The 12,740-nt window shown below is 43.3% G+C and overlaps 1 protein-coding gene across 1 annotated transcript in view; it reads right to left on the bottom strand.

The window, feature by feature from the left end:
* DPP6 (dipeptidyl peptidase like 6) overlaps positions 1 to 11,133 on the bottom strand; it is a 797,513-nt gene extending 786,380 nt beyond the window's left edge. The window contains exon 1 of the mRNA XM_058660636.1: positions 10,903 to 11,133. Coding sequence (XP_058516619.1) covers positions 10,903 to 11,133 — 231 coding nt within the window. The remainder of the gene's footprint in view (positions 1 to 10,902) is intronic.
* Between the last annotated feature and the right edge of the window lie 1,607 nt (positions 11,134 to 12,740).

The following is a 12,740-nucleotide window of genomic DNA, read 5'->3' as shown; positions in this document are numbered from 1 at the left end:
CACATCGCATGCAAGGGGCACAGACTAAGGTTTCTGGATTTTGCTCCATGCAAGGCACCTCTGCCTTGGGAAAGCTTCTTCGTGAGCATCTCCACCTTTCTGATTTGAAGGCTCGCAAGTGTAAGTCTCTCACTAGTGTGGTTGACTCAGAGAGGCCCTCTGAAAGCAGCACTATGTGCTGGCATTCTCCCTGTTCTGTTATCTGCTCCCCATCCACTCCACTCCACATACTGAATAGGAGATGCAGTTGCCTTCCAGGGAACTGGATGTTCTTGATCTTCCTGACATCAATAAAACATGCATTCCAACGCAAGGACCTGGTGGGAATCATGCACTCTCAGGCCCACTGTCTTTTGGGGCATAGTTTTTATTTAGTACTTTAGAGAAGTGACAAAGCTCAGGGTCATTAGGAAAGGGGAGGCACCCCATCTTGAAGTTTAGAGAGCATCCATTTTGTACCTGGCTGATGATGTCATTGAGGACCAGATCGAAGCGCCACTTGTGTGTATAACGATTTATCCCCCTGTTCCAGCCAACACAGGCTAAGTGAGGCCACAGTGACATATCTCAGTGATATACAAACCACTTAGTTTCTTGCTTGCTGAATAGGTGTTATCAGGAACATTGCTGGTTTTCATAAAAGACAGACAGTACAGAGCAAGTCGCACACACTGGCTCTTAAAGCTTTCATTTGGAATTGCTTCTCTTTCTCCCACGCTCTTTTTACTTTCCAGCCACACCCAACTGTAAGAGATCATATGCGAATCAACCTACTGGGCACTCACATGTCTAGAAATATTAGATGAGCTATCCTAACAACTCTCACCCTCACTCTCACGAGAAACCAGCACTCTTCAAACCCGTAGCTTGAGTTCATAGCTGCACAATCTCACCTTCAAACCCGTAGCTTGAGTTCATAGCTGCACAATCTCACCTTCAAACCCGTAGCTTGAGTTCATAGCTGCACAATCTCACCTTCAAACCCGTAGCTTGAGTTCATAGCTGCACAATCTCACCCAAGCCTAATTCTGTTCACTTGCTACACACTGATGTTTCCTTTCCTTTTCTCCTTCTAATAGTTATTGTCATATAAGTTTTGGCTGCAGTTACCTTCTTTCTGAAGGGAATCTATGGTCGCATATGTGCACAGTGTCTAAGAAACAAAAGGAAGAAGAGGCTAGTGAATGGGTTCAGGGATCCCCGCCTCACGTTGATCCTTGACCACTTGGCCATGCAAGGCGTTAACTAGCAAATTAGCAGACAAGACAAGGATGATGAAGAAGGCCCCAAAGCTCACCAGGGAAAGGAACTGGGTTTTCCCACAACTTAATCCAAGTGTCCCAGAAAATGTAACCAGTTCTCTCCATGAATGTTGCTAGCAGTGAGAGGGCTCTGCTAGAACCCTAGAGGTGGCATGGAAGATAAGGAAAAAGGAAGATCCAGGAACTGAAATGACAGAGAAGCCCTTACAGGAGACACCACGCATGCACTAACAATAAGTGCCGTTAACACTGGATTAACACTTGGCAGGTGGTTCATGCCCGATAATTCTAAAAGTATTCAGAGAGGAGGTCATTTTATCTACCATGACTCTCAGAGGTGTTTTGCTTTCATTTTAAATTTTTACAAGTTTGGCAAGGAGGCATTTGACCCAGAGGCTATGTTATTGGTTAGGACATATTCATTCCATACTGGAGCACCTGGCTTTGGGGCCAGGCTCTACCTGCTGAGTCACACTGTAGGAGGCAGGGTGTGATAGCACAGCTAACTGTGTCACTACCTCCGACCGGGCAGGTCAAGATGGACCTCCTGGTTCCCACTTTCAGCCTGCCTCAGTCCCATGTGTTGTGGGCATTTGCAGAATGAAATAGCAAGAGGCATCACTCTCTTTTTGTTCTATCTCTCAAATAAAAAAGTCATTAGGTGGAATAATAAATGTTATAATACAGTTTACAGAATCGGGGATTTTGAGAAAAGTTATTAGGGAATCCAGAGGCAAGCAAATTCTCTAACATTGCTTTACCTTTACTTACTGCTTCACGTCCAACACCCTCTTACATCATTTCTTTTTATTCCTAGTTCTCCCAGTTTTCCGTTTTTCCATTCCTGATCCTGTCCTGGTTGACACTGTCTCGAGATACATTATGTTTAGAGGCCAGCACTGTGACATGGTGGGTACAGCTGCAGCTTATGATGCCAGCTCCCAATTTGGGCACTGGTCTAATTCCTGACTGTTTTAATTCTGATCCCGTTCTATGCAGATGTGCCTGAGAAAGCAGTGAAGGATAGCTCAAATCCCTGGAACCCTTAACCAAGCAGAAGCCCCAGAAGAAGCTTCTGGTTCCTGGTTTCAGGCAGATGCAACTCTGGCCTTAACAGCCATCTGGGAGTGAATCAGTAGATGGAAGATCTCTCCCTCTCAGACTCGTCCTCTCTCTCTGTAACACTGTTTTTACATAAGCAAACAAGTCTTTGAAAAAGTTTTAGTACTTATATATGGATTGCATATAATCTGTAGGCATTTATTTAGGTAAGTATATAAAGATATTTCCACAGATTTATGAAAATGGAATTAAAAGATCATTTTGGTGCAAGACAACTTGAAATTTTTTCATCGCATCTCCACAATGTGAATTTTCTCATGAACTTCAAAAAAACCCTCATACGCACAGATTTCAACAGACTTTTTGCATCACGGAAACATTAATTTTCATGAAATTTTAAAAATATTCTATTACTGACATGTAACAAAAACTCGTTTCTATGTGCAAGCTGCTATGTTGAATTGTTTTATTTTAAAAATAAATGTTATTCTTTTTGAAATAAAATCAAAGTGGATAGTAGATAGAAAGACTAAATGGTTTTCTCAGTTAAATTGAGACAGTTACATATATATATCCCCTCTGCTTCTTTAGTAACATATGCATATGCTAATATTGACCTATTATCATCCAAGGTCAAAGCTGATACAAAACTAAAACGTGAACACTATAGAAAAATAAAAATTGATTTTACAGTAACTTGGAAGACCTGGTATATTCTTAGGTTTCTTCTGAATTTAAGAAGCAACATCTGGATAGGTATAAACACTTTTAGGTGTGTGTGTGTGTATTTATCATGTGTGCTTGTGTATGTACAACTGATATAAATAATTTCTATTGAGCACATGGCTAAGGTTATTTTAATAAACTCTAAACATCTTCAAGTTGTTTATTCACCTCTACAGAGTTGACTAGAACTTTCCTCATGCTATTTAGAAGTGAACTATAGCTTCAGGACTGTAGAAACACAGCTGCTTGTCTCTCAGCCCTCCCTACATCACCATAGGTCCCAGCTCCTCCATGGTCCTTAGGACCCACCAGCTGCCCTCCCGCCCTGCCAATCCAGACTCTGGACACTGGGAACCAGAGCGTGCCTCCACACCCCACATCACTGGAAAGCTAACATCTGCATCCCTCTGCCCCATGTGCTTCTGGTCTCCATGTAAAACACGTGGATCCATGGGTTTGTCTACACATCTACACAAATCCTAGACATAGAGAAAACATTTACTGCACTTGAAATGGACTACACAGAAACAACGATATATGGTCATCAGGCTAACCCATTCAGAACCAACAGACTTCAGACAGCTATCTTTTATAAATTTCAGATATTTTAAACTGAGTAACATAATGAAGTTAATTCCTTACCTCAGTTATACTGTAGAACAGTAAACAGAAAAGAATGTAAGAGTAAGGGAAGAGGTTGAGGTTCTCTCAGGTCTGAAAAACATGCACAGTGTTCTATGGCTACGTGTAATATTCTCATTTGTAAAATCAGATGTTATATTTTAAATTTTCCTACTTATAATATTAATGCTTGATAGTTGTAAAGATAAATGCTCTGAGAGTTATGAATTGAAAAGGCTGAATTTTTTTACATGCATCAAAACTAAGCCAATGTGTCTGAAATAGAAGCCAATCATAACGTGGCATGAGTATCCAATGCTGTTAACACTAAATTTATTAACCAGACTTTGATTTTAAAAGGATTATGATTGCTATGATTTTCATAGGCAATGCTCTATGAGGGGAATCAATATTGCAGAGAAACATTTCTCACACACTTGATTAATGCATTGTTATCATCAGAGTAATTAAAAGGAACAGGGTTATATACAATCAGCATGTACATCTTACTCAGCAACTCCTGCCAGTTGCATGCAAAAATTAAACCCATTAATCATTCTGACTATAAAGGAGAAAAAGCTTTGGATAAGATATGTTTTTTTAAAAAAAAAAAAACCACCTTTGTTTTATTAAAGAAAAATAAAACAATCTTGTTTTTCTAGCAATTCTAGAATATTAATCACATGTGGGCAAAAGAGCTGATTCCTTTCTCAAAAATATAAATTATATTATGCTGTTTTAATGCTGTAGACCTCCTCACATCTACCAGTAACATACACATGTAAATTACAGAGAAGTACGAACTGAAAGCAATAAAAAAGAGTGTTCTCAAAAAGAATTCTCTTCTCAAAAACTCCTTTCCTGTTAACTTAGAACTCAAATCCTCTGGGAAGATACAATAGTCCTTTCCTGTGATCAAATTTGACTTGAAGCAAACATACACATTTTGGAAAGGCGGGCTGGAGAGAGCACAGGCTTGTTAACGCATTGACATTTCTTTGCCATAATTCACAGTTAACAACTGAGCCGTCCAAAAGAAAGGAAATCACCTTTACCCAGGACTAATCTTTCACATCAAAATATTAGCTATTAGACATTCCCCCTGTAGCCAAGATAACTGCGAAGGTACATAAGGCACATGTAGCCAAGCTTCAAGAAATCAAAATGTATAGTACAGGCATAAGGTGGTGTGGATGCTATATTCAGACATCATGGAACACCACTCCAAATATATTCATTTCCTTTTTAAAAGAGCGATTTATTTTTCTTGGAAAGACAGATGTACAGAGAGGAGGAGAGACAGAGAGGAAGAACTTCCATCTGCTGGTTTCACTCCCCAAATGACTGCAATGGCTAGAGCTGGGCCAATCCGAAGCCAGGAGTCAGGAGATCCTTCTGGGTCTCCCACATAGGTGTGTGGTCTGAAGGCTTTGGGCCATCCTCAATGCTTTCCCAGGCCACAAGCAGGGAGCTGGATAGGAAGCGGGGCTGCCGGGATTAGAACCAGCGCTGATATGGGTTCCCAGCATATTCAAGGCAAGGACTTTACCCACTAGGCTATGGCACTGGGCCCTATATATTCATTTCTTATAACAAAGACAGCTCCTAATTAGGACAGCAGACACTGTGCTGAGATGACACGTATAATTCCTACACGATTTTTTTTTATAGTTTAAATAAATTTTCATTCATAGGATTATATTTTTAACATTACACATTTTATCAAAATATCTGCTATGTAGCCATTCGAGTTAGTGCTGTGTGTTGAATGTATTCAGAGAAACGGAACATTTCAAACACTAAGCTATTCTATATAGTAGGATTGCTTGATTTAGCATGGTAGAACCATAAGGGGTCTTGAAAATTTGTCCTGTGAAGTATATGATGCTACAAGAAAGTGATTAAGACAGTTGTAACTGTGATTCGTGCACGGTTGTCTGCAGTGTTTTCCATGCGAGAAAGCTGACAGAATGGCCACACTGGGCGTCGAAATAAGGGGATTCAGCTCAAACGCTCTTTTGAAGGCGAATGTAGAAAAAGAAGGAGGATGCAAAGTTAGGGACAGCCTCCATGGTCACATTTTCTCACCTCTAAATCCGTGATCTAAGAGGCTCTTTGATACAGCATACAAAAGGTTGAAGAAGATTACAATGATGGTGCTTAAAATTCTGAAATGTTGGAACCATCAATTCTAGAACCCAGAAAGGCAAACTATCTTCACAGGAAATGCTAAGGGGCATAAGTCACAGTAAAATGAGAGAGAGTCTCCTAGGGGTTGGCACCATGGCATAGAGGATTAAGTTTCCACCTCTGAGGCCGGCATAATGTATGCCTGCCAGTTAGTCTCTGCTTTTCCACTTCGGATTCAGCTCCACTTAATGTGCCAAGGAAAAGTAGCAGATGAAAGGGCCTGAATCCTTGGGCCCCTGTACCCATATCGGAGACCTTGGAAGATGCATGGACTGACCCAGAACCAACCATTGCAGGTACTGAGAGAGTTAACCAGCAGGTGGAAACTCTTTGTCTCTTCATGTCTCCCTGTAAATTTGTCTTTCAAGCAAAAATAAGTAAACATTGAAATCAAAAGCTGTCTTCTTGTAATTTAGTATGATCAGAATAAACTTAGTTTTGTTGATGTAACAGAAAACAGGAAAAGAGAAAGAATAAAATACTGAAGACCAGGGTAGATATAAAAGAGGTTCTTCTACCCTATTACATAAAGGATAAGAGGAAGCTGTGATTTACCAAAGAACTTACAGGCCTTGTTCAGGAAGAGAGAGGCATGGATTCATATAACATCATAAAAGTCATGAGATACAAAATTTTGAGAAGGTAGTGATCTTAAGAACAAAAGTTGCAACCACATCAAGGTTAAGGGGGAAACAGGAAAGTCATTACATCAGTAACACTGCATTTGCTGTGTCTGTAATGAAGACAGTGTGCAATGTAAGCCTAACTCCACTGCAGGCAAGCAAAGGAGGATTACTGACAACGATAAACAGGGATCACTCGACTACTTGATGAAATGAAGAAACATCACAAGACGACATAGCTGGGAGTTCAGAACAGTGAAGAAACTCTGCACTTCTGTAGGCAAAGAAAGAACAGATGGAGGAGAGATTAAGGGGTGAAATTATTACTTATGACAGCAGAAAATATTCATTGAGTGATTTCCACTAGCTGGCATGTATTAACACCTACTTTGTTTCTCATACCATTGGTATGAGAAATAAGTGACATCACAACTCTCCATTGGTAAAATGAAGTTCTGAATGACCTTGCAATATCCCCACTGTGAAGCAGATTAATACACTAAGTAGTATCAAATTGGTCATGAACAAAATAGAATCAAGTGGATACTTGAAAGGATTAGCTTTCTTATACAATAAAAAATGGTTAAAATTTAAATTTAAAACTATCTACAATTAAAACAGAAGACATTAGCAGAGTTTATTAATGTATTTGTGAAGGCAAGCTATTTAAAAAAAATCATGAAGTTCACAAATCCCAGGGGCTCAAAAATAAGATATTGATATTAGAGCAGTGAAAAATCAAGTCCAGAAAGAGACTGGCTGGTTGTAGAAGACACACATGATTATAAAGCTAGTCCTCTCAGGCCAATAGTCATCATGGGCAATGATCTATCATTCGATTCCTGATTTGATCAATTTGTTTTCAAATCCTATTGTCATCACATTTTGTTAGCAAATAGCATATCATTTAAAAATCAAGCAGATAGCAACATACAATGTATCTGTGACACACCTACTACTCTGATAATATATGCAAGACATCCAAAGTCCTGTAAGAAATCAGAAAAAAATGCTCTGAGTTCAGTATTTTAAAATCAATCACAATTAATTTCTATAGACCTTTACCAAATTCACTTCCAGCAACATATCCTTTAAGAATCAGCTTATTTTTAGGTCCAAGAAACAAAACTTAACTTACAGCAACAATTGATTGCTTGGAGGCATTGCCCATGTAATTGATTTTGTATTTAAATATATCTAAGATTTATGAGCAAATGGAAAAGATACTCCAAAAAATATTTCTGTTTCTAAGACTTTCTTTGCACTTGCTTCATCAAAGAAGGATTTTCTGTAGACTTACACAAGTGAGAGTTCACTTGCTTGAAAGTTTCAGTGTGCGTTTAGCTAATGCATTATTAGTTTAGCTACTGGTCATTCCACATTTACATTTGGTTATCTTGTTATACCCTATCTTCATACGCCTTGCTGAATTAACATATATTTTGGATCTTGAGGAACTATCCCCTCTCAATCACACCACCAAAAAGACTACATTTTATATCTCCCTTTCTAAGTGGAAGGACAAGAGGTAAAAAATTCAATGACTGTTAAAAGGTCTGCAACTAACTCTATGCTCAGTCATCAAGCTGGGGAAGCCATTACTCTGTCTTTGAATAACTTTCCACAGCAAGCCAAAGAACAGCGCTTAAACCATCCAATCTGAAACTCTGAGCAGTCAGAGAAGAGCCAGGGACAGTTCCTACCTATAGCTCTACCAAGAACGTATCAGCACCTGAGACAGCTCCCAGAGTGCTCTGGAACTCCTCAGCAATGGCAACACATATAATTCACTGTGTCTATTCAGCTTTAAAATGCATAATTTTATGCATTTCAGCTTCAAATTTGAGATGCAAATGATTATTCCAGATTCTTTAATCTTAACTAGTGACTTTCTTTAACTTATATTTCTTAACTAAGTTTTAGTCTGTGATTCTGGAGGAAAAGTAGTTTCTTTCTGACATACATCTACCTTTAATGAGCTTTCGGATATGATTCTACCAATTTTCTAAGAGATTATACTAACGTTGTTTTTTTGAACTTGGAGCATTTCTTCCTTTTTTAAATTTATTTTTTTAGTTCCTGTGGCAGTTAATACACCTTTAACTTAACAAACCTTATTGTATATTTTATTGGTATTCATATCCTGCTTTGTGATGTGTATCATTAAATAGTATAATAATTTTGCTTAACATGTCCATTATCTCATATAGCCACTCGTAATTTGAATTTTGTGGCAAAAGTACCTAAAACCTACTCATTCAATGTAAAATTCATGTAGCACAGTTAACTACAATTCTCATCCTATACATGCATCCTCTGGTCCTGCTCTCTGTACATATCTGTTATTAAATAGCACATATGTGGCATTTATTTTTTTCAGCTGTGAACTCATTGGGACCAGATAATAAAAAAAGAATACTTGCATACGTATAGCAAGCTGTCTCTCCATGCAAATACGACACCAACACACGTGTGCAGGCAGGCATCTTTCTGAATTTTTCAGGAAAACTACTTCTATCAGGACATAATCAAAGTTAGAGATGTTCAGAGCCTTATCGATACAAATCATTGCACTTGCAAACCCCCCGATCTGTCCCTCAGCAAAACACTTGCTTATCTGAGAAGCAGTTCCAGACATATGTCAAAATGAAAGGAAGAAAACATAAGCTCAGCGCTAAGATTAAAACAGCAGGATGGACAGAACATCTGAAAGAAGTTCCAGCCACTTGCCTTTCCTTTCCCCTAGCGACACCTACAGCCCAATGGGAAAAAATGTACATTTTTTTCTCTAAACAACAGTTTTAAGTCATACTTAAGTAAAAAAAAAAAAGTGCATCTTTTATGTCTGCATTGCAGCTCAATTATATTTTCCCACACCTACGGTTTAATCTGAATGACTTTTCCCAATAATCCTCCTTTTTCCAGATATACAGATCTCTAACCCTGATGACAGAATGGTTTGTCACATCCCAAAGACACTGGGCCCCCAAATGACGGGCATCTCCAATACTTTCTCTCTAACCAGCAAAACCTGAAAGGGATTCACGAAAAAATTGAAACTCTCTTGCGAGATCTCATGCAGGGTTGTGGGGTGTGTGCGTGAGAGAGAGGGGGGCGCGGATAAGCACTGACCATCTCTGTTAAACTGACCATATTCTCCATTCATAAAACAAAACAAAAATCGGTAACATCAACCAAACCTGGCAATTAAGAATTGTCCATGAGGAAACGCTCCTACTCTGTGTATGTGTTCCTTCTCCACACATACACACAGATGCACTAAAATACCATCACGTTTCGTGACCACCTCTTCCTGTTCCATTCGGGGTTCTGTACAGTCTTGGGAGGGCAAGGCAAGAGGTCAGGGGCTTTAAAATTCTGCTGACAGTTGCCTCTGAGTGGAAAACTCCTCAAAGCAGGGAGGCTGCTAATACGCAACACACTTGTTTTGCCTCTTAGAGGCAACACACCTGCTAAGGGTTGTACCGGCTAAGCCAATCCTACCTTTCTGATTTTCCCTGAGAATCTGAGGTCTCAAAGAAAAACAAGTTTCCTCTTTTTCCCTTTCTAAGGTCACTCTGAACCTCGGGACAGGCTCAACAGGAGGTGGGAGGTGGTTCAACCCACCCATCTAAGGAGCCGGTGGCACCCTGCATGAGTCACCGGTTACTAGGGTGATATGCAAATCCAACCTTTGAAAGCAGGCTGCCCAAGTAGCAGACGGTGCTCTCAAGAAGTTTTGGGGATGGGTCTAAGCTAGAGTCCAGGGCAGGAGACAGGAGAGAGTTGGCTTGAGGCCTTCCAATAAAAGCTGTACTCGCCCCTTGGATAGAGGTTGGCCCTCTGGGGCTAGTACTTCTACAGATTTCTTTTCTTCCAGGCCACTTTGGGAACTGTGTATGTGTGAAACACGGAGAGGCAGGAGCATTCAAATCAAGAAATAAGCAGGGAGAGGAAGAAAGGTCCAATAAACAGATTTCAGGGGCGGGGGGAGGGGGAAAAAGGGGTGCCAAGACGTGGAACTTCATTTTCCCGAATTTTCAAGGAAGTAAACGAAACAAAAGCAACTGATAAGCACAGATGGAATTCTATCCTGAGGATGCACGGCGGCATGAGCGTACAGCACACACATCCACCCGTGTCTAGTGAACCCCCAGCGAATGAATCGCAGATGCCAGCGGGCGCAGCACCAACCCCCCGGCTGCCTCCAGCCGCGCAGTCCTGGCCGCCACGGCCGCAGACGGAGCCCCGCTCTGGGACCGCGGTGACCGAGATCTGGCACTAAGGAGAGTGTGGTGGGTTCTGGGGGAGGCGATGGAGGAGGGGACGCGGATGGGAACCGGGAGGGCGAGCCCCGCCGCAGCCCCGGAGAGCCTGGGGCCCCCGCCGCCGCCCCCCACCCACCGCGGTGCGCTTACGTCCTCCTCGTCACCGTCGCTCCGCGCCTGGTACTGGAACCGGGGCCGGCCGGCCGCGCCGCCGCCGCGCTCCCGGGACGCCGCCTGCGCCTGCGGGCCGGGGGGCTTCGCCGCGGCGCCGCCGTCCTCCTCCGGCCCCTGGCCGCCCAGGAGGTGGCTCGCCTCCGGGGGCGCTGGGAAGGACCGGGAGGTGTTGATCTTGCCGGTGAACCTCTGGTACAGCGAAGCCATCAGTCACCGGGCGCGCTCTCGCTTGTCTGTGTCTCGGGCTTTTAAATATTTTGCTTTCTCTGTCTGGGATTCCCGCTCCCCGACCCCTTCCAGAAAAGGAAAGGAAAAAAAAAAAAAAAAAAAAAAAAAAAGAAGAAGAAGGAAAGAAAGCAAGAGGAGACGGGGAAGAAGCAGCGGAAGAAAGGCGAGCCAGCGGCGGCCGCTGCTCCGCGCGCCACTCTCAAGTCGCAGCTGGGCGACTGCTCGCTCAGCCTCCTCCGCCCCCTCCCCCGGCGCCTGGGCCACGCGGGGGTCTGGGTGTGTTGTCGCTCTCTTTGCTGTTTTGGTTTTTTTTTTTTTTTAAACTCCTTGCCAAGACCAAGCAGGGCCTAATCAGAGAGATCGAAGGCAGCAACAACGCAAAAAAAAGCATAAAGAGGGAGGGAAATGCCTAGGCCCCATGATCTGGCACCACCTAGAGACCGGCGAACATCCAGAGCGAATCTCCTCGCTCGCCCGCGCCCCTTGCGCTGCTCCTTCTTCCCTCTCCCCTTCCCGTCCCGACGCTCGGCTGGCTGATGGCGCCTGGGTGGCCCGGGGCTGGCACACCGGAGAGGGCGGGGGCCTAGCGCGCTGGGCGAGCATTGGAGACACGAGGGGAAGGAGGCGGGGGCCAGGGCCACCTTGGCGGTGGATGCGGGATGGGTGCGACGGGTAGGTAAGTGTTTGGGGTGCAGGGGAACCTCGGGGCGCCACTGGCTCCGCCAGAGGTCACACCCCACGGCTCAGGGAAGAGAGCTATCAGACCTAGAAGGAGATGACGGAGGCCGAGCAAAAATGGGGAGAGATCCTGATGGCAACCCCACCCACAGAACATTACTTTACTCTGCACCCCACCTTCTCCGCACCTGCTACCACCCGCAGCAGCACTGGGCTAACTCCAAGGGGGCACCTCCTCCTGGGTTACCTCTAGGTGCCGCCTCCCCCACCTTCTACATTTTTGCCTAACTTGAAACAGTAACAGTAGCAGTAACCCTGAGGGCTTAGTATTGCACCTCGGAATAGGAAAAGTGAGATGAGCTTGGAGGAGAGAGGCTGGCCTGCGAGGAGCAACTCGGGAAAGGCAGGGTGCTGATGAGCCCTCCTGCTTGCCTGCTTGCCTTCTCAAAGCTCGCTGTTCTCTGAAAACAGCTTCCCCGCCCTCGGGAAGCTGGGAAGGAAAAGGTGGTTTGGAGGAGGCCTACTGGAAGCCTCCACAGCCATCCCATTAAACGCGCCTCCCCACACATCCTATTTGCATATTTCACGAATCCCGTTTTCTCGTTTTCAGTAAACATCAGTCAAAGCCAGCAGAGTTGGGATGCCCACAACTTTTCCAAAGCCTCCTCCTTGCCCCAACCCCTCCTCACCCCGCAACCCCACCTCACCCACATACGGGGAGAAAGTCAGAGGAGAACCATGATACCAAAAGATGTGCACCATTCTAGGGTTCTTAGTAACTCTTTTTTTTTTTTTTTTTTTTTTTGCTGCATTAAAACGTGCTTCAGCGCCCCTGTGTGGAAAGATGAGCAAACTGTGCTTTCTTGCCAGTTTCTGAGTGAGAGGTGTGGGTTTCTTCCCCTCCGTCT

This window comes from Ochotona princeps, chromosome 2 (genome assembly GCF_030435755.1).
Source record: "Ochotona princeps isolate mOchPri1 chromosome 2, mOchPri1.hap1, whole genome shotgun sequence".
Taxonomy (NCBI): Eukaryota; Metazoa; Chordata; class Mammalia; order Lagomorpha; family Ochotonidae; genus Ochotona; species Ochotona princeps.
The sequence above is the reverse complement of the archived record's forward strand: the minus strand, read 5'-3'. Positions and strand labels throughout refer to the sequence as shown.